The sequence below is a fragment of the Rhea americana genome, unplaced genomic scaffold (assembly GCF_003343005.1).
Source record: "Rhea americana isolate MKP2758 unplaced genomic scaffold, rheAme1 scaffold_357, whole genome shotgun sequence".
Taxonomy (NCBI): Eukaryota; Metazoa; Chordata; class Aves; order Rheiformes; family Rheidae; genus Rhea; species Rhea americana.
The window spans coordinates 71,839-93,797 of NW_028186487.1; the positions used below are offsets into that span (position 1 = coordinate 71,839).

Genomic DNA, 21,959 nt, shown 5'->3' on the forward strand with positions numbered 1-21,959 from the left:
GAACTTGGACAATGTTTAAGTGATTCTGCCCCTTATTAGGATTTCTGTTATCACTCTATCACAGCTTGCTAGCATAGTCCACACCACACCCAAACACAATCAAACCACTACTGAAAAAGAAATCTGAAAAATGTAACGCCAGAATTTTCAACCATTGCCAGAAGTACAATGAGTTGTTTTGTTTATTTTCTAGCTCCCTTCATCTAAAGACTTGTCTTTATAGTACCATTAAGACTACCCATGCAAACAAAACCCTCAGACTTTACTTGTTTTAAGTTTAGCATTTTGACTCAAGGAAGAAAGAGCCTTSTTTTATGCCATCTAACATAAGAGGTATCTCCAGAACTGTCATCTAAATCAGAAAACTGAGACTGAGAGSTTATAGCAAGCCTCACTAACAAATTTAGAAATAAAAAACAAGATTGTGAAGTTTTATTTGACTTGTTTTAATGCCCACATCCTAAGATTAGAGGTATTTAAAAAAATAGCTGCAAAGAAAAAGAAAGAAGTGAAACAAGAACGGGATCTTTACACCTTTAGGAAAGCAAATAAAAATAGGCACAAGTTTACATTCATTAGTTTCAGATATAGCAGAGGAATGTTCTACTGAAAAGGGTAAATAAAATTCTGCTTTACCACCTCCTTGTATGAGGMAGCACAAGTCATGCTCTTCAAAGCCACACTGATCTCATACATAGAACAAGTAGGTTTTTCTTCATAATTTTTTTATTAATATAATYGTGATTTAAAGATCATAAAGACCCYTTTAGAGCCATTTGGTGTAGTCTCTAAATACATACTAAAGTATTGAGTAGATACTTTAACCACTAGTGAAGCTTGTTAAAATAACCTCCACATAAAGATTGAAAGTCATGCATATTTGGAATTCTCTTCAGAAACTATTGAAAGATTTTATTTTATAGCCGCTAAGCCATTTTAAATCCCCATCAGTGTTAAAATCTTGCAAGTGTCAGCCCAGAATGATTTAACCCCTTGAGAATAAGGGTTCATTATAACAGAGGCAAATACCTTATCTCTAGAGATTCTACCCAAATATATATCTCATCTGCTACTAATACTGAAGTATTTCCTTTGTTCTAAACACAATATGCTGGTTAAAAAAAAAAAAACATGTAGTGATACCTTACTAAGCTGGAGGGCAGACAAGTGCTCAGCTATAACCTTTTACTCTACCCTGCAAAACAGATGTGTGTGAGGTGGCTGCCATTTCAGACAAGCTCTGCTCTGGAAGGGTCAGTGGGAACAGCATGAACTCCAACTTGGGTTCACGTCGGGAGGAGCTTAATGCAGCAGTTTACTTACCAAACCCTTCAGGTCAGGGAGAGCTTCTTGCACAGGAACACCTCTTTTGAACCCAGTGATCTGAACAGCATTCTTTAAAGCTTGCAGACACCTCTTTCTTTTGCTTTTCCTTTCTAGCTGCAATGCATTTTACTAGGGGAGGGAGAAAGAGCAGTAACAAAATACAAAGGGGACTTTCAGAAAACCYTCACTTCTTCCCCAGTAAAGGGAAAAATCAGTTTGTCTCAGCAGACCTTCTTAGCTTTTGCAGGAACAAGTTAGTGTTGGCAGGGGGAGGGAGGAAACTCAACCTTCAAAAAGCTCTAAGCGCTCTTGAGGAAGATTCCTCTTCACCTTCACTGGAAGAGCAGCATACCTATTTGGAATAGTGGCTAAGGAAGAGAATAAAACCGTAATAGAATTGTCTTACTTCCGTTTGACTGACTAAGAATTTACCRTTTCTTAGCTTAAAAAGCCATAAGGCAAATTAGCATTTGCTTCATGGAGACCCTGTTTTAGTATCCTGTCCTGTGAGGACGTGAAAAGACCAAAGTCAGCCACCAGTGTTTTTGTCCTTACACAAGGCAGGCAGGCTGCCCCAAGCACCAAGGCCTAAAGACATTCAAAGCAGTGAATAAATACACATAAAACAACTCTAAAGTCTGAAATGAACAGCACTGATTCTTTAGAATTACAATCTAGCTTATTACATTAATATTCACATTTTAGCATCTTCTTAACTACTATACAAAGCTGCTGAAGTTACTCTTTCTTCTAAACCAGCCATACAAGAGCACAGAGCATTATAAAATATTTTTGGCAAAGTAACTTGCTTTCAGAATTTAACATACTTTTGAATCACAGTCCACRTGAAACAGGTATGACATACTAACACAACATCCTCTGTTTCTTCTTTTCACTGCATGATGGCAGGAGCAAGACACCTCAGAAACCTCTCCTAGTTTCAATTACTGTCCTTTAAATCCTTCTCATAACAGTTTATTGCATGAAGCTTTACCAAAGACTAGTCTTCCTGACTTTACCTCATCATTTTCTTATTTATTGCATTAATCTAGTCTTCAGGATATGCCACATCAGTCTGTTGTGCTTGTAGAGCAGCAGGTGCTACGTGCTCTACACTTGCCTTCTTGCAAGAGTCTCAGGAGCATTATTTACTCATTTCATACCTTCTTGTTTACTTTTTCCCTGCTTATTTCCTTCCTGCTTTTAGCAGTAGAATTCACTTCAGAGATCTGAAGAGGAAAAAAGAAAAGATTTATATTCTCCAAGTCCATGCACTGACTTTCCCCTTCTACGGAAACTCCAGATTCTTARGTTTTCCTCTTACAAAAACATAGCTGGATAAGACTTATGCCCATTACCTGGGATAGACACAAGGGGTAACAAATCATTTTGGAAAAAAAGTGAAGCCTTGTGTTGTGAAAGTCCCCATTTTCTTCTCCCTGAATACCTCGTCAATCTGAGGTTGGGATTTGGGACTATATGTGAACCAAAACAGAAGAAAAGGCAGGCAGCACCCTCTGCCTTCATCTGCGGCATTATAATTAGAGGACTAAGCACATCACTGCAAGTCTCATACAAAACCCAGGACTGCCTCAAGGCCAGCTCACTCAAATGCTTCTACCTTACACTAGCATCCAACTCAGCACCGATCAAAAGCAGCCAGATTTCAGGTGCCAGTTCTGAAGTCATTATCACAACATTTAAGCAGAGCCCTTCTCAGCACTGCAAGGACACACTACACATGCATTTAGTATCTACCCAAAACTATATTATATTTTTTACTATAGATGAATTACATATTAGAAATTGTTTCCTCTCTAGCAGCTTGACCCCAGCTCTCCAGCTACTCGCACACATAATCATTTTTCTGCATCACATCCAACAGCTACATCTCTTACTGCCTTATGCATAACAGCAATCAACACCAGACTCAGGTCTCTTCTTGTGTACTTCATGAAAACTGTTACTGGCCAATTCTGAAACAGAGCAAGGCACTTTGATGGATGTTAAATAGTTTGTGCGTGCACAGGCAGGATACAAATCCACCCCCTCCTCACACTAGTTTGCCTTAGAAACAAACACAGACTTCAGCAGGCTCCTATGTGAGGATGACCGCAATACAGAGCCAGTCATCTGGCCTGCAAAGAACAGCAACACAGAGGAAGCAGACCAACTCCCTTAGCGCTTCAGACTGGTTATGTAAGTCTGAATTTTACTTCAGTGCTTTACAGAAGTATTTCCTCCTCACTGGGAGAAAAAAATCTCTGCTAGTCACATTGCATGTGTTAAAACATAAGATAAAATCAGCAGTAATGTCTGTAGAGATGTGTCTACACATCTCATGTGCAGAGAAATAACGTTAAAAATTCCCAAAGCAAACAAATCCCCATAAATTATCTTTGAGGACCCAAAGGTGAAGTGGAGAATTTACCAGTGATGTTCCTGCTTCCCCATGTGATCATAAACATCAGGAAATATCTCCCAGATACTGCATGGGAGGAACAAGTACRTACGTTGCCCCATTCAAGAGAATGGGGCAAAAATCTGGGCCCAGGCAGTTCATGGTTCATATGATACATTAATAATAATAATAATAAAAAAGAACAGGAAGATGGAACAAAGAAGAAATTCAAACCATAAGCTGGCAAGTGGTCCAGGATCCATCCCAGCAAACACTACCGGCTACAGAAAGCAGAAGGTCCCACCAGGTTGCTGTGTGTTGAGATAGTCTTGCTGCCACCACTGACCATTGTAGGTAGTTTTAGCCACTTCTGTGAGGAAAAGTGTTCTTGYATGAAACTGTTCTTCCACCCTGATTGATGTCAGATGAGCTCTTTTAGTGGTTCATTTTCACCAGGAAGCGTGCCATTCATCTCAGGGGAGGTCTCAGTGCCCAAATACCCCAAGAGGATCTCACTGCGTCGTCGTGAGAGCTGCAAAATGTCTTCGGCCAGCGACTGAACTGTTGTGTATCTCACGTTGTCCAGATCAAACATATCCTTCAGGTATTGTACTATCTGGTGCTGCAAAGATACAAGGAAGGCTGACAGTAAGGAGACCTTCCCTCACACTTTCCAATACCAACTGCCTGGACTGCAGCAAGCAGAGAATCCTATAAGGAATTTTGCATGTCCACCAGCAAGTAAAGATCCACTTCAGGCTGTGTATTATTCTGTGGCTATCATACAGGACAGCAGAGCTCCTAAAGTCAGAAATGCAATACTAATCTCTTTGGCACTATCCACTGCAAATATTCTATGAATGCAGAATCAGCCTCTCACAATTTCATCAACAATAAAAATGGATTTAGGTTTTATGAACAAATGTGTAAGTTGTAAGATGCACATGCATCTTATGCACATGGCAACTTATTCTTAGGCAACTTATTCTTTCAGCATATGCATATATACCCTTATTCTTTTCCAATACAATGGTACAAAGTGATCTCATCAAACCTCTTTTTGCTATCAGCCATGGTAAAACATGATGGGAATTTTTAATCAACCTTAATTCAGCAATCTGCATTTCAAAAATCAGAGATATTTAGAAGGCTTTTGTACAGAGCCAAGTTTCTTAGTAGTATTTCAGTCAAAACAAGCCATCAAAAGCACCAATCTGTAAGCTTTAAGCCACAGGACAGTAGGACTCCCACATAGACAAGGTACAGAAAAGTCAGCTTACCTTGAAGAAAGCACAGACTTCAGATAGCTGCTGTTTGGGCCCCAGAAAACCAAAGGCTAAAACAGGACTGACATGCTCCGATACGGAGTAGAAATGAGAAATAAAGCCATCTGGTACCTGCCACAAGGAAGGAAAAAACTGATATCTCTCAGCTCTCAGACAAAATTACCAGCTTATTCCATATAATCTACCAAATTCCATGCCAGAAAGCACAGCATTTCAGTAACTCAAGAGCTACACAGAACATCTCTTCTAGTAGAATTACATTTATCTTTTAGAACCCTTGAAGGATTACTAGAGCTTTCTATATTYGTGTTTCTAAACTACTATTCCAGGAGAAAAGTAAGTAGAAGAAAATTGGAGGCAACTATCAGGCAGTTTTTGTAGACCGGAGATTATAGTCTCTGGTCTAACACAAGAAAGAGCATACAAATATCTAAGCTTCTCCAGAATGAAGCGACTAGTGCTACATCAAGAGCCAACAGAGCTACTGCATGATAGTGCCAGGCCACCTTCCAAAGCTCTCATTACGCTTTGCATCATCTCACGAGGCAAACCCAGTCATACCATCTGGTTGCGAGATAGGAGTTGAAAACTTGCCAGGTGCCACAGGCCCTGAGGCACAACTGGGGTTGYGAAGCTGCAGTTTCCTGTTCTCCAGGTCCATGAACTCATCTACTGTGAGACCTGAAGAAGCCACAGGTTTAAGGGAAATGCATTAAGCAAAAGCTGGTTAACTGGCAGTGCTTGGAAGCAGAGAAGTGCAAGAGTGCACTGCACTGCCAGCAAGGAAACTACAATTCAACAGCAGTCCTTGTTTTCTGTGGCTATTCCTACAGAACTGTAAGCAAGGAGACAGAATACCACGTAGGGAACATTTTTTTGAATCTTCACATTAAGAAAAATGGAGAATAAACTCAGAACTAATTCAGTAAGAATTGTTGTGTACTGGGGCAAAGGCATGACAGCAGAACCCCAGCGCTCCTAAGCATCACAAAGAATACGATTCAGTTCACTCTTGACCACCTAGGTGTTGTATTAAGGCAAGACTCAGGTTATATCTTTTCAGCTTCAGCTACACTACATTCTTTCCATTTTCATTTATTTTACTTACCATCAGAAGCCTCCTTTTTGCTTTCAGAACTGACCAGCAGGCAGTTGCTAGGGCCTACAATTAAGGAAGAGAGACAGTCACCTACTGGGTTTACTTTCCAAAAGAAAGAAGAAAAAAGCATTCACCAACRTATTGCCAGCGTGATGGCCCTTTTGTGGCCAACAACTCTAAAATTAGTTACAAAATCTAAGAGAACTGGAAGCAAATTTGGCCAGTCCAGATCCTATGYAGATCAGCCAGAGTGTGTTTGAAGACCGCTAATACAATCTGGCACAGCTGGCAAAAACCCCAGCATGCAGACTGTAATCAGATAACTCTTGTAAGGTACTTGCCAACCAGCATCTTCTCCATCCTCAAAACTAATTATTCTTATATTTGCATCTGCCCAGGACTAAAAGAAAGTGCTGCTATTCATGCCTCAGCATCTACTGAGATACCACCAGAATGATTGGCCAGCTGCAAAGAAAATACTTTTTCCCCATGTTTTGATCCTCTTATTCTCACTCATGAAAATATACATTGTTATCTTTTAACATCTCCAATGCATCACTGATAATGGCTGCTAGAGAAATAAGTCTAACCCAGCTGCTTTCAAAGGAAAGCTTTCCTGTAAACAATTTATATGTACCAGAAGTCTGCTGCTTGGAGTTTTAGGAAGGCAAGTTATTTTTAAAGGGAAAATTCAGCTCAGCCAGAACAGCTGAAGTTATACCCTTCTCTAGCTTGGGCACTGTGATCTCATGCTCTCAGCAAGGTCTACCCAATTCACACACCGTCTCCTTGAAGCTGTCGGAGAGCCAGCGGTTGCGCAGCACAGCCAGCACAGAGGAGGGAGGGTTCTCCAGGTCCTCAAAAGCATCCATGAGGATGAAATCCAGCACAATATCAAAGAAGCTCATGCACACCACCTGCCAGAGAACAGAAGAGTCTGTAAAGGAAACTGGCTTATAAAGGGACCATCTAGGAGATGAACTTATTCTTTTGGTTTGAAACTGCAGAACAGAATGAACAGAAGTTTGCCATGGACATAAAAGGATGAACTGTGTTCATTCAGATCAGTAGCCAGAACTCAGGGCATCAGAGAGGGACTGGCCCAGGGGCTTACTAATCTTGTGTCCAGGAAAAGGCAAACAAATCTTACATAGCTAGAGACAGTAGCTGTGCCCTTCACAAGAAACTGGCTCTACAGAGCTTTGAGGGTTTTTCTGTTTTTTTTTTTTTTTTTAATCCGTCACTGCTGACATTGCTGAAGGCAATCTTAGTCCTAGTTAGAAGCAATTCCTTACCCATATATTAGAGTAGTCCACTACATACCCTGATTTGCCAYGAAGTTTAAACATCCCAATACTTCCCTCACCTTCCAGTGTACAATTGCAAAATAATATTTCAGCAGCAGTTCTTTCACTCCTGAACCATTCCTACATATTGGTTACTCCAACTCCTGCAATTTTCTAGAAAGTCTTTACTAACCCCTCTTCCCTCCAACTCCTGCTGAGTGGTTGGCCAGGTCTCTTGCTTCAGTGCATAATGCAGCATCTCTTCATAGCTTTCCAGAAAACCTTTGGGATTCTAGGAGAGAGCAGAAGRGGGGGGGAATCAGAAGGTGACACTTGTGTGGACATTTCACCAAAATTTGACCAATCAATTTTGAGTTTAAAAAAAAGAAAAAAGTGGCCCTGGCCAAAGTTTTTAGCCGAAATATGCTTTGCAAAAAGAGAGAATTGTTTCTGAGAGGCTTGGACAGTCCCAGCTCAGCTGCTGTGACTGCAAACACCTATATTGCTCAACTCTCTTCAAGGAAGTGGTTAGAGGCACCTATACACAAAGTGGTTCCAGTAAGAATCACTTTTTCCACTGTGTAAATCACCATCTCCCTGTTTAGAGGATGTCTAGTGACTAAACCAGTGATCTGAGAACTGGCACACAGTTGATGCAAAGGTGGTTTATCTTMTCCCTCTCCCATATTCCTGGGGAGGCATAGTATCGAGCTGTGGACAGGAGCTGCACAGAGCCACTTACAAGAGAATCTGGTTAAACAAAACCACATACATCTTATTTCTCATAATGKTGACCAGAACAGAAGATGAAGTGTTCTCCTTTCAGCACAGCTCTAGGATGGAATGGAGGAACACAACTCCCTGTGTTCACATGACACAGCTGAGTGATCATACAAACTTCCTACCTTTTCAGCTTTTGTCATTAGTCCTGTCACCATTTGCTTCCCAACCTCCCCAAAAAATAGCTGGTTGCTTTCATCCTTCAGTAGCTCCTGCAAAGGGAACACAAGAATTCTCCTGTGAACTCCTTGGCCTGTGTGAATCCTGAGTTTGGAGTGAAAAAAAAAAAGAACAGAATAGAAAGCAGTGCGGTGCTSCATACACTAGTACCATTAGCCTTTAACAGGCTGGAGTCCAGAAAGCAAAATTGCTTTCTCCATGGAGAAATTCAAAATTAGGCTGGAAGACTGGAAGCAGCAATAACACAGGCATGGGAGCCACTGGCTGTCAGTAGGGGCCAAGACCCCTCTGTTTAGGCTCTAGAAATACTTYGCAAGCAAGGGAATTGGAGTGAGGAGACAGGAACCTTGCTCCTCCACTGCAGAGGTTTGAATCTGGCCYAGTTAGTGTGGAAATCTCCCAAATGGAAGCAGCAGCTTTGGTACAGCTCTGAATTTCCTAAATTTTCCCTTCCCAGAACTGTAATGAACAAAGTTAGTAGCCATATAGCCACTGTGGAGCTGGGCACGGACAACAGGAGATCCTCTCCCTCTCCAGATCAAATTGATCAGGCCAGGATTACAGAGCAAAACAAGTAGCTTGAGCTACTGCTGCTGTTTCTGCTTTTACTTGCTGTAGAGGGGGAAAGGCTTCACTGCTGTATGGGTGGCAGAGAAGAAGGTGCTGCTGAGAGCCACTTGCCACGAGAACCCGCCAGCTTGAGGACAGCCAACCACAAGTAGCATGGCTGAGGCATTCTTACCTGGAAGGCCTGCCTGATGCAGTGCAGCTTCGCTAGGAAATCCTGATCACTGTAGCAGCCTAGAAGCTCTGTCCTAGAGGGAAAAGGGAAGGATTACATACATTTCAGCTCTCCTGACACCCGTTTGCTTAACACCTGAGACCCCTAAAAAAAATCTCAGTCTCTCCCTAGGAGAAAGTAACAACTACATTCCCTTTCATACAGTGCACCAGGGGGCCACAAGGCCTCTCCGAAGGCTGCTACAGTGCAGCCACACAGAACAGTTAATATTTCTCACTAYTGATTTCCTGAGACAACTACCCTATTTCTTAACATGCATGTCCTAAAATCTGGGGCTAGTCCTCTGAGAGAGCCAAACCAGCAGGAAAGATGCTAAGAGCCCCCTGCCCCACCRGATTATTCCAGTTTCAGGGCTACTCTAAGGCAAATACTGTGTCCGCACTGCTGAAAGGAGCTTTGACGCAATGACCCAAGGCTCCACGCAGCACCTCACCTCAGCGTCCGGCATGCAACCTTCCCTTCTTTCACTAACTGCAAAGCTTCTTCATACGCAGCTACTGGCTTAGAAAGATGGAATGGTATTTCCTCAAAATGAAGAGAGTCAAAGAGCTGTAAAGACAGCAGGAGACATGGGAAGAACAAAATGATCTTGTTAAGTATTTCCAAATATGCAAAGACTGCGCACAAGCAAGATGTGCCTTCTTCAACTGGCAAACTCTTGTAAGTATCAACTATTTCAGGCAAAGATATTTCTTTGCCCACCAGTTTTAAAGTTGCCTCATCCCTGACATAGCTCAATATCCTCTAAAACATCTACACAACCCAGCCACATTATGTTAGATTTACAGTACTTTTCTAGCTGTTAAGGCATGTTTTCTAGAGTAGACAGTAAAATGACATGGAAGTGTTGGTTGGAAAGGACCTCCAGAGTTTTCTAGGCCAACTTCCCACTTGAAGCAGGACTGCTGCCAACATCAGGTCAATCATGGTTTGGTCCAGAAAAATTTTGAAAAATTCCAGGGAGTGACAGTCCCAGGCCTTTATGGGGAGGGCTGCACCATTCTTCTAGTGCAATAGCTTTTCCTAAAGTCCAACGTGAACCTCCAAAGCCTCAGCCTGGGGCTGCTGCTCCATGTTTTATCATCTTCCTCTAGCAAGATGCATTTGGATCCACTGTCTTTGTGGCTCCCCTCCCAGCAGCTGGTCTGTTACATACAGCTGGCAACTCAAGTCACCTCTGCCGCAGAGAAAAAGGAGTCCTCAGAAATTGAGCTGTCTTCATCATCTGTCCGAAGACGTAGTGACCCGTCAGTCAATGGAAGCATTAGAGTCTTCTCTGGAGAAGAGGGAAAAAATGTATGTGCTAGAGACTATATGGACTATTATTGCTCTTGGCCACTGCGCTCTCCCTCTCACTCTCCCATACAGCTCTWTTGTCACCACTTCATTGCCAGGCTTATAGAAAAGACATAAAAATATATAGAGAAAAGCAGTCCATAACCCAGCACCCATACCCAGCTCACCCAAATCCAGCAACATGCTGTCCGATGGAAGCGAAGACCCAAACTCTTCCTGCAGGTGATAGGCTCGATGCAAGAGGGACTCCAGCTTCTCAGCAAACTCCCTTTTCTGGGACTCCTCCTTGAACATACACAAATGCCACTGTTAATTATCTCACCGGACAAAGACAGCTTGATAGCACAAATATAGAAAGAAATTTTCAGTTAAATGGGATTTACAGCTTGGAGATTAACTGTTAAAAAAAATCAGAATTCATTAATCCTACAATACAGCTAATAATGCAAGGGAAGAGAGAAGCTTCTACATAGCCTACACAAACACTGGCATTTTTAGCTTCACAGTATATTTTGTTTTTCTTTTTAAAAAAGAAAAAAAGAACTTTAACCTGCCATCCAGAAAAACAGGCCTTTTAAAGAATTACAGATCACTTAATTCTCTTTACTTGCAACTTTTACCTAATTTCAAGAGGGAACATTTGTTTATATCAGAAAACTCTGTACTGAATACAACAGAGTATCCAGAGCTGGACAACAGAATAAGAGTCCTTGGATTAAGGTGCTGGGCATAAGCAAAGTTTGCTGTTAGGACAGGGGGACAAAAACAAATGAAGGAGAATAATAAAACTTACGCAGCATCTTGCCTTCATACCCCTGTGTCTGCATGAATATCTCACCCAGCAGACAGAAGCATTAACAAGAAGCATAAAATCTGTTTTGATAATGAAGCAACTGTTTTTAAGGCAGTTGTAGAAACACTATAGGACGCTTCAAGGAGAGACAGCAAGAAGAGAATCCAGATTCGACAYGGATAAATATTATCCACCACAGAAGACAAACATCCCACATACTTAGTGCAYCAGGCCCTGTTTATAAGAGCCTGGGAACATCTTTCACCAACACAGACTCCTGCAGAGTTCGCAGTTTAGCTCTTCTCCTAATCCTGGGTTACAGCTGCTCTCTTTTTAGCTCTGTGGTCACCACTGAGCCTTTCTAGTTTGGATCTCCCCTTTTATCTTCCCAGCATAGTCCTCAGGTCCAAGACAACAGGGTACTGTCCTAAAATACTCGCTCTGCAGCTGTAGGTAGAAGGAGCTACCCGTCTCCCTGCCCCATTTGCTCAGCAAATGGCACRTTTAGCCCCTGCCGAGTTACCCCTTAGCTTTACTCATTAATGCACAGAGGCAGCTGGCCTCTGCTTCTCCTCCCAGCTCCCTAGGAAGCAATAGCAACAATCAAGATCTCCACTTACAAATGTGTTGGTAAGCTAGAGACACAACATCACCAGGCAAAAAGCTATTTTTTCCTCTCAGGTGATGTATTTGTTACACCCTTTTCCTACATGAGACTGCTGTCTGATAAGTCACATGACAGCAACTGACATGAAATGTTGATTCTAGAAGGTGGGCAGAAACACTGGAGAGTGAGGGGGAGAGACTTATTAAAAAAAAAAAAAGAAGAAGAAGAAATTAAAAACACACCCACTCACACTGGATAAGCAAGCTGCAGATACAGACAGCTCTTAAACAGAGTCTGGCCCAACGCTGTCTTGAATTTGCTTTTCAGTGTTTAATCTCCTACTCATTACTGGTTCTAATATCCAGTCTGACRTTTCAGCATATTCCCCAGTTGGCAAAAGCAAGAGAAAAGTGAGGACCTACCTCTGGGATGTCCTCGGACATGGACTCTTGGTGTTTCCTGCTGTCCCAGGGTATCGGGGTGCTGGTACTAGCATTGTCCCTCTGCCGGATGGTCAAYGCTTGCTCCCACTTCTGCAGGGCCTCCTCAAACAGCTCCATGCCTGGCGATGCGACCAAACGCAAGCCATGAGATCACAGAACCGCGTAGGAACAGAGTGATACAGTGAGTCCTCACTCACTCAGGAGTCCAGCAAAAAGGGAAGCCTCTCCCAAACTGATGAGGAAGATTATATTTATTCTAGTCCTTTCCCTTGTTAAATGTGGTTTAATTTGGATTAGAAGTTAACAAGAATACCCCCAAAATGATTAAAACATTGACCACATTACTTTCAAAATACTGTTCTCTGCACAAGAGCCATGGACGACCTGTTGTTGAAGAACAGTAGGTTGGAAGGAAATTATTCACTACAGAAACAGGGAAACTTGCATCTGTTGTTCTCTAAGTGCAAGTGGGATTTTGTAGCTATCAGGAGCCTGAGTTTAAGTCGAGGATGGGAGAGAGCTTCTGATCTGAGCACAGAGGCACATCCACATGGTGCCAGTATTACTCAATGAGAATTCACATACTATTTCTGCTCTTGCAAAAAGGAATGACCCTCCCAGGTGAAGTTACCCTTGTTCTTGTTTACCTTGAACGTAGAGGCTTTCTGCACTGGAATCACCAGCTGCTCCAGCATCCGTTGTTGCCTGGGCCTCCCACAGACCTGCCGATGCTGGCGTTGGACTCGAAGAATTCACTGCTACTATCTGCAGGAAGAGAGYGAGGAGCAGCAAAAGCCTTTTGAATTCTCTCTAAGGGCAGAATCAGCAATGAAACCACCCTACAACCACCACAACCAGGYAAACCTGAACGATAAGCTACTTCCCCTTCCCCATGTCCAATGACTGCCCAGTATCTGTACTCCCTTGCTTTTGAAGYGGAAGGTATTGACAGTTCAGGCTGCTATTCCACCTGCAGCTGAGCCCATCTGAAAACCTTCACCCTGCTTTCAGCTGCAGTCCAGCCTTGTGCCAGCTCATGGGCCTTTCTATGAGCCAGTTCAATTCTCTAACCCAGCAAAAACAATCCTCTTTTTCCTGGCTCAGGGAGCTGAATTGGTTTTGKAGATCTTTGGCAGCACCAGACAGGGCATGGGGAGTAACAACATACATGGCTGGAAATAGCCATAGGAAGAAAACATCGGAGCAGGAGTAGGGAGCTGTTGGCTTAGCTCACTCTATCTCCTGGATTGCCCCCAAAGACAGTGGGTTATCACTGTGATCCTGTTCAAACCAACCCTTTCTCTTTGGGGTTTGCACAACACTATCAAGAGCTGCCAAGCATGGAGAGGTGCAGGTGAGATGAGAAGTACCCCCCCTTCTCCACTCAGCACAACAATGCCTGCAAGCTCAGAGAGCTATGRGGGAAATACTTTCCGAACCAACTTACAGTGAGGCATCACTAGCATCACCAGCTGTACAGCTGTAAGCACCAGCTACGATAGCACTGATGGAGACAAACAGCCACAGAAAACTCCAAGGCAATTGCTACAAGGGCACAGGGATTTTGATAGGTAGTACATGTTGGCCCCAGCTCTCAAAAAAAAAAAAAAAAAAGAAAAGAAAAAAGAAAAAGCTGACAGCAGGAGAAACAACCACAATCCAAACAAAGGAAGAGATATTTGGCAAAAACACAGCTGAAGACTTCAGCAAGGGGAGTTTCTGCTCTCCTCCTTGTAGTCAGGCCTCCTCGTGGGAGGGCTGAGCACTAAAATCCACATTGCAACTTTTCAACCTCCAAATTTCACACTGGTGCATAAACGTCTTTTAAGTCTGACACAGCAAAATGGTGTGTTCAAACCCTATCAATGCTCAGTGTTTGCATAACCTGTGATTGGATAGTTATTGGCAGCCATATCATGTCAAACGTATCAGTTAAACTGCTTTTTACTTTGTTTTCCCTCCCAGAGCTTAACACAGATTGCTTTTTTCTCATCATACAATGAATGACTACTATGAACTGTCTCGTATAATGGGAAAATAGGAATTTGGCAAAGTACTGCTTAGTAATAACAAAGAGAAACAAGTGATTTCAGGGAAGGGGAAGTTTGAAAGAGAGGAAGGGGGTAAATCTGAATTTTCACTTCCAGAGTTGTTTTTTTTAAGAAAGGCTGAGCCAAACAAATTGGGGCATTACTCTGTAGCAAGGGACAGGGAAGCAGAAGGGAAGAGATCACTCAGTTTGCTTCAAAACGAGATGGAAGGAAAAAAAAAGTGTTCCCAAAGACTAATTCACATCACCTTTCTGGCAAGGGGAATTTAATCTTCAACTTCTTACAGCTGCAACAACAAGAAAATGCTCAATCCAAGCTGTTCAAGAAGCTCCTCCAGCTCAGAAGAGCTGGTGAAAATCTGGATAGTCATTTTATGAAAAGGGTTCTTAGAAGATYCCTTAACTTGTGGATTAGTTTTAGGTCAATATGAAACTCTTATCTCAAGCAGGCATTTTATTACATCTTTGTAATTACAGTGCTTAAGATCACCCTTCTGGTTTAGGGGGAATCCACCTACCTTATTTGTGCAAGCCCWGAGCCTAAGATAAGGGGCCAGAGCATGCTAGCAACAGGGTTGCAAGCTCACAGCTGTGCTCTGGGGAGGAGAACCGGACACTGTCTCACTCCATCTACGATGAAACGGCCATGCAAAGCCAGTTCTGGAGGTCTCTACTGCCTTCCAAAACAGCCGTGTCTGATTAGATCTATCTTCTCCCTCAACTAGGTAAGAAGGTGCAAATGTACTGGACTGTTAGAAACTGTTTGACCCACCCGCTGTCTCCCAACCTTTAAGGAACTGGWGCTCAGCCCTGGCTCAGGCTGAAGCTGTCCCAGCCAGGACATGCTGGTGACCTACACAGYGCGTTCAGATTCCGCTAAATCCCARCTTCTGTGTAAGATGGTTTTTTAATTTAAACACAGACAGAAAGAAAARGTTTCCAGTCCCTATGGCTTAGTGGAAGACGTCCAAATGTGAGCCTGATGTTAAGAGAACAAGCTACAGTGAAGAGGTCACAGATGTGCTCTTGCCCTTCCTCCATCGATTAATCTTTGTGGAATGTTAATAAATCACCCTGAGATCCAGAACTGCACGTCAGCACTTCACTGCTGCTGACTTATTTACCAGATGGCAAGGAAGAACACAGGGAAGCAGAGGAAAGCATGCAGAAACTGCAATTGCGTGAAAGATGAGCTGTTTTCCCCCTCAACATAAAAGTAACAGGTACAACGTCACAGAAACTCTGTTCCTGCACCATGAGAAATGGGTATAGAAAGAGAATTCTTTCTAGATTTTTACCCTCACCCATGCATAAGTAGTGGAAAACATGAATTTAGAGTTTTCTAACCTGGATCTCAGCAAAAATTTAGAGATCCTAGTTCACAAACATGGATAGCAGGTTTTGAACTGGTGCATTTGCTTGTCATGGAAGTCAGCAGTTATGTCCCCCAACGGATTATGCCAAAGTTACAAAGCTAAAAGGGGCAGGCTTTTGCTRCTATCTCCCCACCCCTCTGCCACAACCAAATTCACTAGGTAARCTGGGAAACAGTGGCTCCAAAGCTCAGGGCTGGTTTGCTGGTTTTGTAATTGTTTCTCATCTGCCAAGATTACAGATAACCTGTAAACATTGCATTTGATCAGCAAATTCCTCCTCGGGTCTGAATAAAGGGAAAGACACTTCAGTGCTATAAAGCCCTGACTACTCTGCGGGGAAGGGAGAGGTCACAGGAGAATTAAATGGATGTGAGAGCATCTGGATGAGGAAAGGCCAGGCTGGATACAGCCTGGTCTGCACTGACATGTCTCAGGAACCTTCCCACTTTATCCCAGTTCCCCCAGGGCAGTGCCAGCGCATGGCTGCACACAGAGCACCGCACGCCGAGCACCGCACGCCCAGCGCTGTGCCAACACTGCCGCCTGCTGGAGGCTCACCACGGCCAGCAGGAGTTTTTGGCCAGTTTCTAGTGTTTTACCCAGGCAGGACAAGCTAAAATAAAGCAATACCTGCACTTACTGCAGGGCTTTGCTGGCAGATAGCTCCCTTCAAAGGGGTGATTTTTCCCTTTCCTGTCCCAGCACTGCTAACCAGTCTCGGCTCACATTGACACAGCACATGGGTGTTCCCGCAGGTGACGCCAAGAAGGTATGTTGCTGTGCACGAAGCTGCAGAGCGGAGTGCTGCTTGTGCTGCCTGCTACTCCCATGGGAATATGAGAGGTTTTGAGCAATGGGGACTGAAGCCACAAAGGCTCCCCAGTGCTTCTGCCTTTGGTCCCAAAGAGGTGGAAATAAGCAGTTATGGCTTCTCCTGATTAGTCAAGCCTGAAATCATAGAATCATAGAAATACCTGTATTTATAGGTTGTTCTTGGCTTTAGAAAAGGTAGAAAAACTGCGAGGCCATGTTCCCGCACTGCTCCGTTTCCTGAATGGAGCTAGCTGGTTTTGGTAGTTAACTTGCTTTTAAAAARCAGTTTTATACAATTCTAAGCACCTTTAGAGCATCCCTGCTGGACTTGAGCATCCACACAGGTTACAGTGCCCACGTTTCTCAGCTTCCAATCCAAACTAAGACCTATAAAGTGCTATAAAGTTTTCTCTCTGTCTCTGGTAGCTCAGGACAGCCCAAAACATCCTCTGAAATAYCCACTGTGGTCTCCTGCTCTAGCTCCATGTTGGTCAACCTGTGACCAGCCCATATAGAGGCAGGAGGGCTGTGCTAGCCAGGGGGCTGCTGAGCCACACAAAACCTCTGCCATGGATGGAAGCAGATGAGCTACCCTACTGCTCTGAGACCCAGCTGCAACCCAGCCCCACTCCTTGAGGGAGCAGGGAGAGCCCTGAGGGATCACGGCCATATCCCACTTGCAAGTCCCCCCCGCTGCGGCCCCTCACAACTGGTAAAGAAGTGGGCTATACTCAGGGCTCCTGGCCACAGGAAGATGCTGCTCTGATTTCAGGTCAGGTGCCTGAATCCTGACTCCAGACAGTCACTGTGAAGTTATTATTGGGACTTGCCCTCTAATTACACCMTAACCTGTTCTGCTTTCAAAGGTTTGGTCAGTGCAAGCTCAAGAACACAGTGATCTTGCTAGAAGTAGGTACATACASACCTACTAGCCCTGCTTCTCCCAGCACCTCCAAGAAGGCTCCTTACCGAGGCAAGGCTGTGGGAGGAACTGGAATGTTTGCTGGGCTCAATGGAGGAAATCCCGCTGAGTGTGTCATTGCTCTTGCTGCCAGGACTCTGGACTCTCTTGCTGGAGTATCCTGCAGTTGGGAAGGTCACACAAAAACAGGCTTTTAGGCTTGCTGGCCTATGCACACAGAGAATGGAGGCAGGCTCTCCTGCCACTTGCTGTCCCACCAAGCACTAGTGCACATGTGGCCCCTGCAAGAAAGCGCAGTTCCTGTAGGGAACTACTGCAGTTGCAGGAAAACCTRGTACGAAGCAAAAGGGATTTGCTGCCACTGTGAATAGGGAGGGGAACAGCACCCTGTCAAGTGTGACTTTACAGCAGCATCCAACACCTGGAAATGAGTCATGGATCTGCTGTATTCTCTATTTAAGACATTGAGAAAGTCAGGATCAGTGGGGTTGTGGGATGAATATTCACCTCTGTGGAYGAAAGAAGGCAAGTACAAACAGAAAGTATCAAGGAGACAAACTCCTCCAGCTTCCCTTGGGCCCRGCAGAGCACTGACGTAGCAGCTGCCCGCACAGACAATGGTTCTCTCTTGGATATTATTAAACACGCTGAAAGATTTTCATACATTCACAACATTAATGCTTAATCCCTACAGTGCTTTGGCAGGCAGCTGGGTCAGTCTTACCCCAAAACCAAAACAAGCAGGTGAAGAAGTTGCCCAAGGTCAGGGAGCCCAGCTCGGAGCTGGAGGMACACTCCCACATCCCCAGCCCATCCCACGCCACCACCTCCTTTGCCATCCAGCCCCACCGAGGCGGCTGTGCACAGGACCCACGGGTCAGGCGTCATCCCAGCATTGCCAAGATCAATACAGAACCAGGTCACCTCATGCTCGCAGCTGTTACTGCTGGGGGAGAGCATGGCTAGCAGGTCCATAGTCTTTCTGTGCRAAGGGGGATGGGAATTACAAACCTTTGTAAAGGGTCTCTCTCTTTCTTCCACTAACTCTGCATCCATGGCACTCTGTTTCAGGTTCTTAATTTCATTTTGTGTTGATGCACTACACAGAAACTGCTTTGTCTTCCTCTCCTCTCATTTGCCCTGCAACTRTCCATGATCCCATCGCTCCCTGTACACCCTCTTTCCTTGAATGCTACTTTAATAATATTCTCTTTGCACTCTCACTTAAAGCTTTGGGGTTCCCCCCCCTTTTTGCAAGGCCAACCTTTCTTCACGGAAGGGATCCTTCTAGTTGGCAAGATGGGCACTGTTATCCCTCCAGGCTTAATGCCACCCTTCTCCGGAGCAATTTGTTTCTTCCGACGCCGACGACGTTTCAACTGATGAGCTGCAAGAGCCAAGGCAACTGTCCCGAGAGCTGTGGCAAACAGCACCTTACGCAGGCCTGGAGAGAGCCGCAGCTGAGAGAAGACAGACTTTAAACACAAAAGATATGAAAGAGCAACAATGAAAAACTAATTCCACCACCCCTTTATCTTTAAAGCAGTCTTAAACATAACAGACCCCTTGGCATTCTCTCTGCCACCCACAAAACTCATCCCCTACTATACAACTACTACTTAATAGCAAAGAAAATGTGTAGCCTCATTTTGACAGAGCCTGGAGAACACAGTCTCAACGTGCACCTTGAAAAGTTTGCCTACAGCCCGTAACAGATGAGATCCAAGTTATCCAGATCCAGCTCTGAAACCCCTTTATACAGCTGAGCTTTGTTGCCCTAAGTGTTGCATTATTACCAATGGGAAATATATTAGTCATTTTTAAAACCAAAATTTTGTTTTAGTGCCTTTGAAGATGAGAAGGGTTGAACCCAAAGGTTCTCCTTGGATGGGATGCATGAAAATTGTCAAGTTCTGCTAGTATCACCCCACTGTGCCTCTGTCCCTCTCAACTAAAGTTGACTTTTCTTTCTCTGGGCAGGCCACCCCCAAAGAGAAAATCCAAGGAACCAGACAGAAAAAAAGCCTTTTCTGCTTCTTGTACCTGTCCAAATGTCGTGTAAACAAACACGGGGATCTCCGCCACAGTCATCGCCAAGGCCTGGATGATGGACATCCCCTCTGTCCTTTGAAATGCCATGTCTGAATGAGGACCTCGGCACCTTCGGGAGCCACCACAAGGAACAGGACTTGTAGATGCTGTCAGCTGCTCACAAGAAAACCCAACTTGCCTTTGACATCTGACTCTGAGTCCTAGGGTTAGTCTTCATCCAGCAATCCTCTTCCTGCACAAAGAGAGAGAAATAGGTGAGTGAAGGGAATGTCCACACATCTCTGTGCAGCACTTCTGAATTCAGACCAGGCTCAGAGCAGTAACATAGTTAGCACCAAACAGTAAAGCTAAAGTGTTTTCTCACAGACAGCAGCAGTTTCTGCTTCTCCTATTAACCATGGGGGCGAATTCTCAAACTGCTTCACAGCAGGAGCCCAGGGGACCAAGCATCCTTGAACTTGATAGTTGAGACTACGCCAGAGACTTCCATGTGCACCAAAAGTGGCTGCATGCAGTTGCAGGGAATTTTTTTGCAGTTCTCACATAAAAAACTCYTTATTTCAAAAAACCATGTGTACACTTTAATTGGCAATACTCTGCTCCCCCTCAATTTTGTGACCACATTGAAGACCTACTCAAAAGTCACCAGCCAGAGGTGGTGCCCAGAGGTTTCAAAGCAGCGAGGGTTTAAGCAGAGCTTTGCTGGCCGTGCTGGGAGCTGGGGAGGACTGGCATGCTTCACGTCAAGGACGGAGCTACCAAAGAACRTGTTGAAACCTAGGGGTATCTTTTAAATGCAACAAAGTTAGAAACACTTTGGCCCTGTCACTCTGCCCAGCCAGCCTTTCCCGTGAGCCACGTCCACCGCAGCCGGGTGACGCTGCACCTACCTGCGTGCAGCCTGCGGTCCAGCCCGGGCCGTGCTCCGGTGTCCTCCCACCCTGACAAGCTAAACCCACCCTGTGCTTTAAAGCTGCCTGATAACTCCCTGCTCCTACCTGACCACACGCTTGCAGTGACCTTAGACCCAAGATTTCAGAGCCCTTCRGGAGAGCCTGACTCCACCTGGGAGCCGCATTTGGAAACATTTGGAAGCACATCTCAAGGTGGCTGGAGCYAGCAGGGAGCAGGCTCACATGATGGGCTCTCAGTGCAAGGTTAAACGCAGCGCATCGCCCAGAGCGGAGATGCGGCCGGTGAGAAATCCTGGGAACAGAACCCGGCCTGGAGGTTACCGTGTCCGGCTGGTGGGGGGACGCGCGCGGCACCAGGGACATCCCACCGTCCCGGGGCAGCTCGCCAGAGCCCTGCCCCCCCCCGGGGGGCTCTCTCAGGGCAAGGCGATGCCCGCAACCCAGGCCACGGGGGTGTCAGCACCAGAGCGCGGTGCCAGGCATGTCCCACGCAGGGTGCTCCCCAGGGCGCGGCCGGGGCTCCCCGAGCTCCTCGCACCCACGCACCCGGGGGGGGGGGCTCCCCGGGCCCTCCGCCCCCCCACCGCGCATCCCCTCTACCACCTGCACCGCCTGCACATCGGCTCTGCCTGGGGGAGTCCATGGTGCCCCCGAAGCCCGGGAATCCCCGGACCTCTCGCACCCCGGGACAACCCCCCCCCCCGCATCCCTGCGGGGGGAGTCCTCGTCCCCGAGAGAACCCGGTCGCTCCCCTCTCCCCCCACCCCGCAGTGATGGTGCGGCCCGCCCGGCTTGGCCCCCACGGGAGCGCGGGCGGCACCACTCACCGTGGCGGGGGGGCGCGCGCCGCCCCGCGAGGCGCCCTCTCCCCCCGCCGCGCGCCATGGCCGCGGAAGGGCAGCTTCTCCTTCCCCCGCGCCGCAGCCTACCCTAGCCGGGGGCGGGGCCTGCCGCGGCGGGGGGCGGGGACACCACCCCCCGGCGCTGCGAGCCAATCCGCGCGGCGAGCTGCCTCCCCGAGGACCAATCGGGTGGCTTCGCCGGGCCCGGCCGGGGGCTGCGGCGGCGAGTGCGGTTGAGCGGCGAGAGCCGAGCGGCCGCGGGGCGGGAAGGGGTGGGGTGGCGCGAGCGCCCATTCGGTGGCACTTGACAGCTCCGCTCGAGGCGACGGGCCCTGCTTAAAGGGGCCGTGCTCTCCGCTAGCGGCCCCACCTCCTGAGTCGCTCCCCGGCGAGCGCAGATCCCAGCCTACTGCCTCCTGCAACGCTTTCTCCCTCCGCTTATCGCGCCAGGCCGCCCGCACGGCTGGAGAACCGCTGCGAGACACTCGGTGGTGGCGGGGGGGGGGGGTGCTGCCGCGGCCCTTTTAAGAGGCAGCGGCGCGGCGCGAGGAGGGCATCGATCGGCGCTATAAAGGGCGGGCTGCGCGGCGGCGCCGCGACGGCGGGGGCGGCTCGCGGCGCCCATCATGGACTTCAACGTGAAGAAGCTGGCGTCGGACGCGGGCGTCTTCTTCTCGCGGGCCGTGCAGGT

General features: G+C 46.2%; 2 protein-coding genes across 6 annotated transcripts in view; one reads left to right on the top strand and one right to left on the bottom strand.

The window, feature by feature from the left end:
• Window positions 1-422: 422 nt before the first annotated feature.
• Window positions 423-21,352, bottom strand: MIGA2 (mitoguardin 2). Of its 2 annotated transcripts, none has more exons than XM_085312047.1 (16): window positions 21,254-21,352; window positions 19,504-19,744; window positions 18,725-18,920; window positions 17,508-17,620; window positions 12,947-13,064; window positions 12,279-12,418; window positions 10,624-10,741; window positions 10,336-10,436; window positions 9,594-9,709; window positions 9,101-9,173; window positions 8,304-8,390; window positions 7,592-7,690; window positions 6,895-7,029; window positions 6,122-6,175; window positions 5,008-5,124; window positions 423-4,349 (listed from the first exon to the last, which is right to left on the bottom strand). In XM_085312047.1, exons 2-16 carry the CDS (start codon window positions 19,597-19,599, stop codon window positions 4,149-4,151), a joined length of 1,764 nt encoding a protein of 587 aa, XP_085168173.1. In that variant the 5' UTR covers window positions 19,600-19,744; window positions 21,254-21,352; the 3' UTR covers window positions 423-4,148. The 2 variants fall into 2 exon arrangements, with proteins under 2 accessions (XP_085168173.1, XP_085168172.1); XM_085312046.1 differs by having other exon boundaries at window positions 18,725-18,935.
• Window positions 21,353-21,830: 478 nt separating this feature from the next.
• SH3GLB2 (SH3 domain containing GRB2 like, endophilin B2) overlaps window positions 21,831-21,959 on the top strand; it is a 27,624-nt gene continuing 27,495 nt past the window's right edge. For 3 of the 4 annotated variants that reach the window (XM_085312050.1, XM_085312051.1, XM_085312052.1), the window contains exon 1: window positions 21,831-21,957. In XM_085312050.1, the coding sequence (XP_085168176.1) occupies window positions 21,895-21,957 (63 nt within the window). In that variant the 5' untranslated portion in view covers window positions 21,831-21,894. The remainder of the gene's footprint in view (window positions 21,958-21,959) is intronic. The other variant, XM_085312053.1, reaches the window with a different exon arrangement.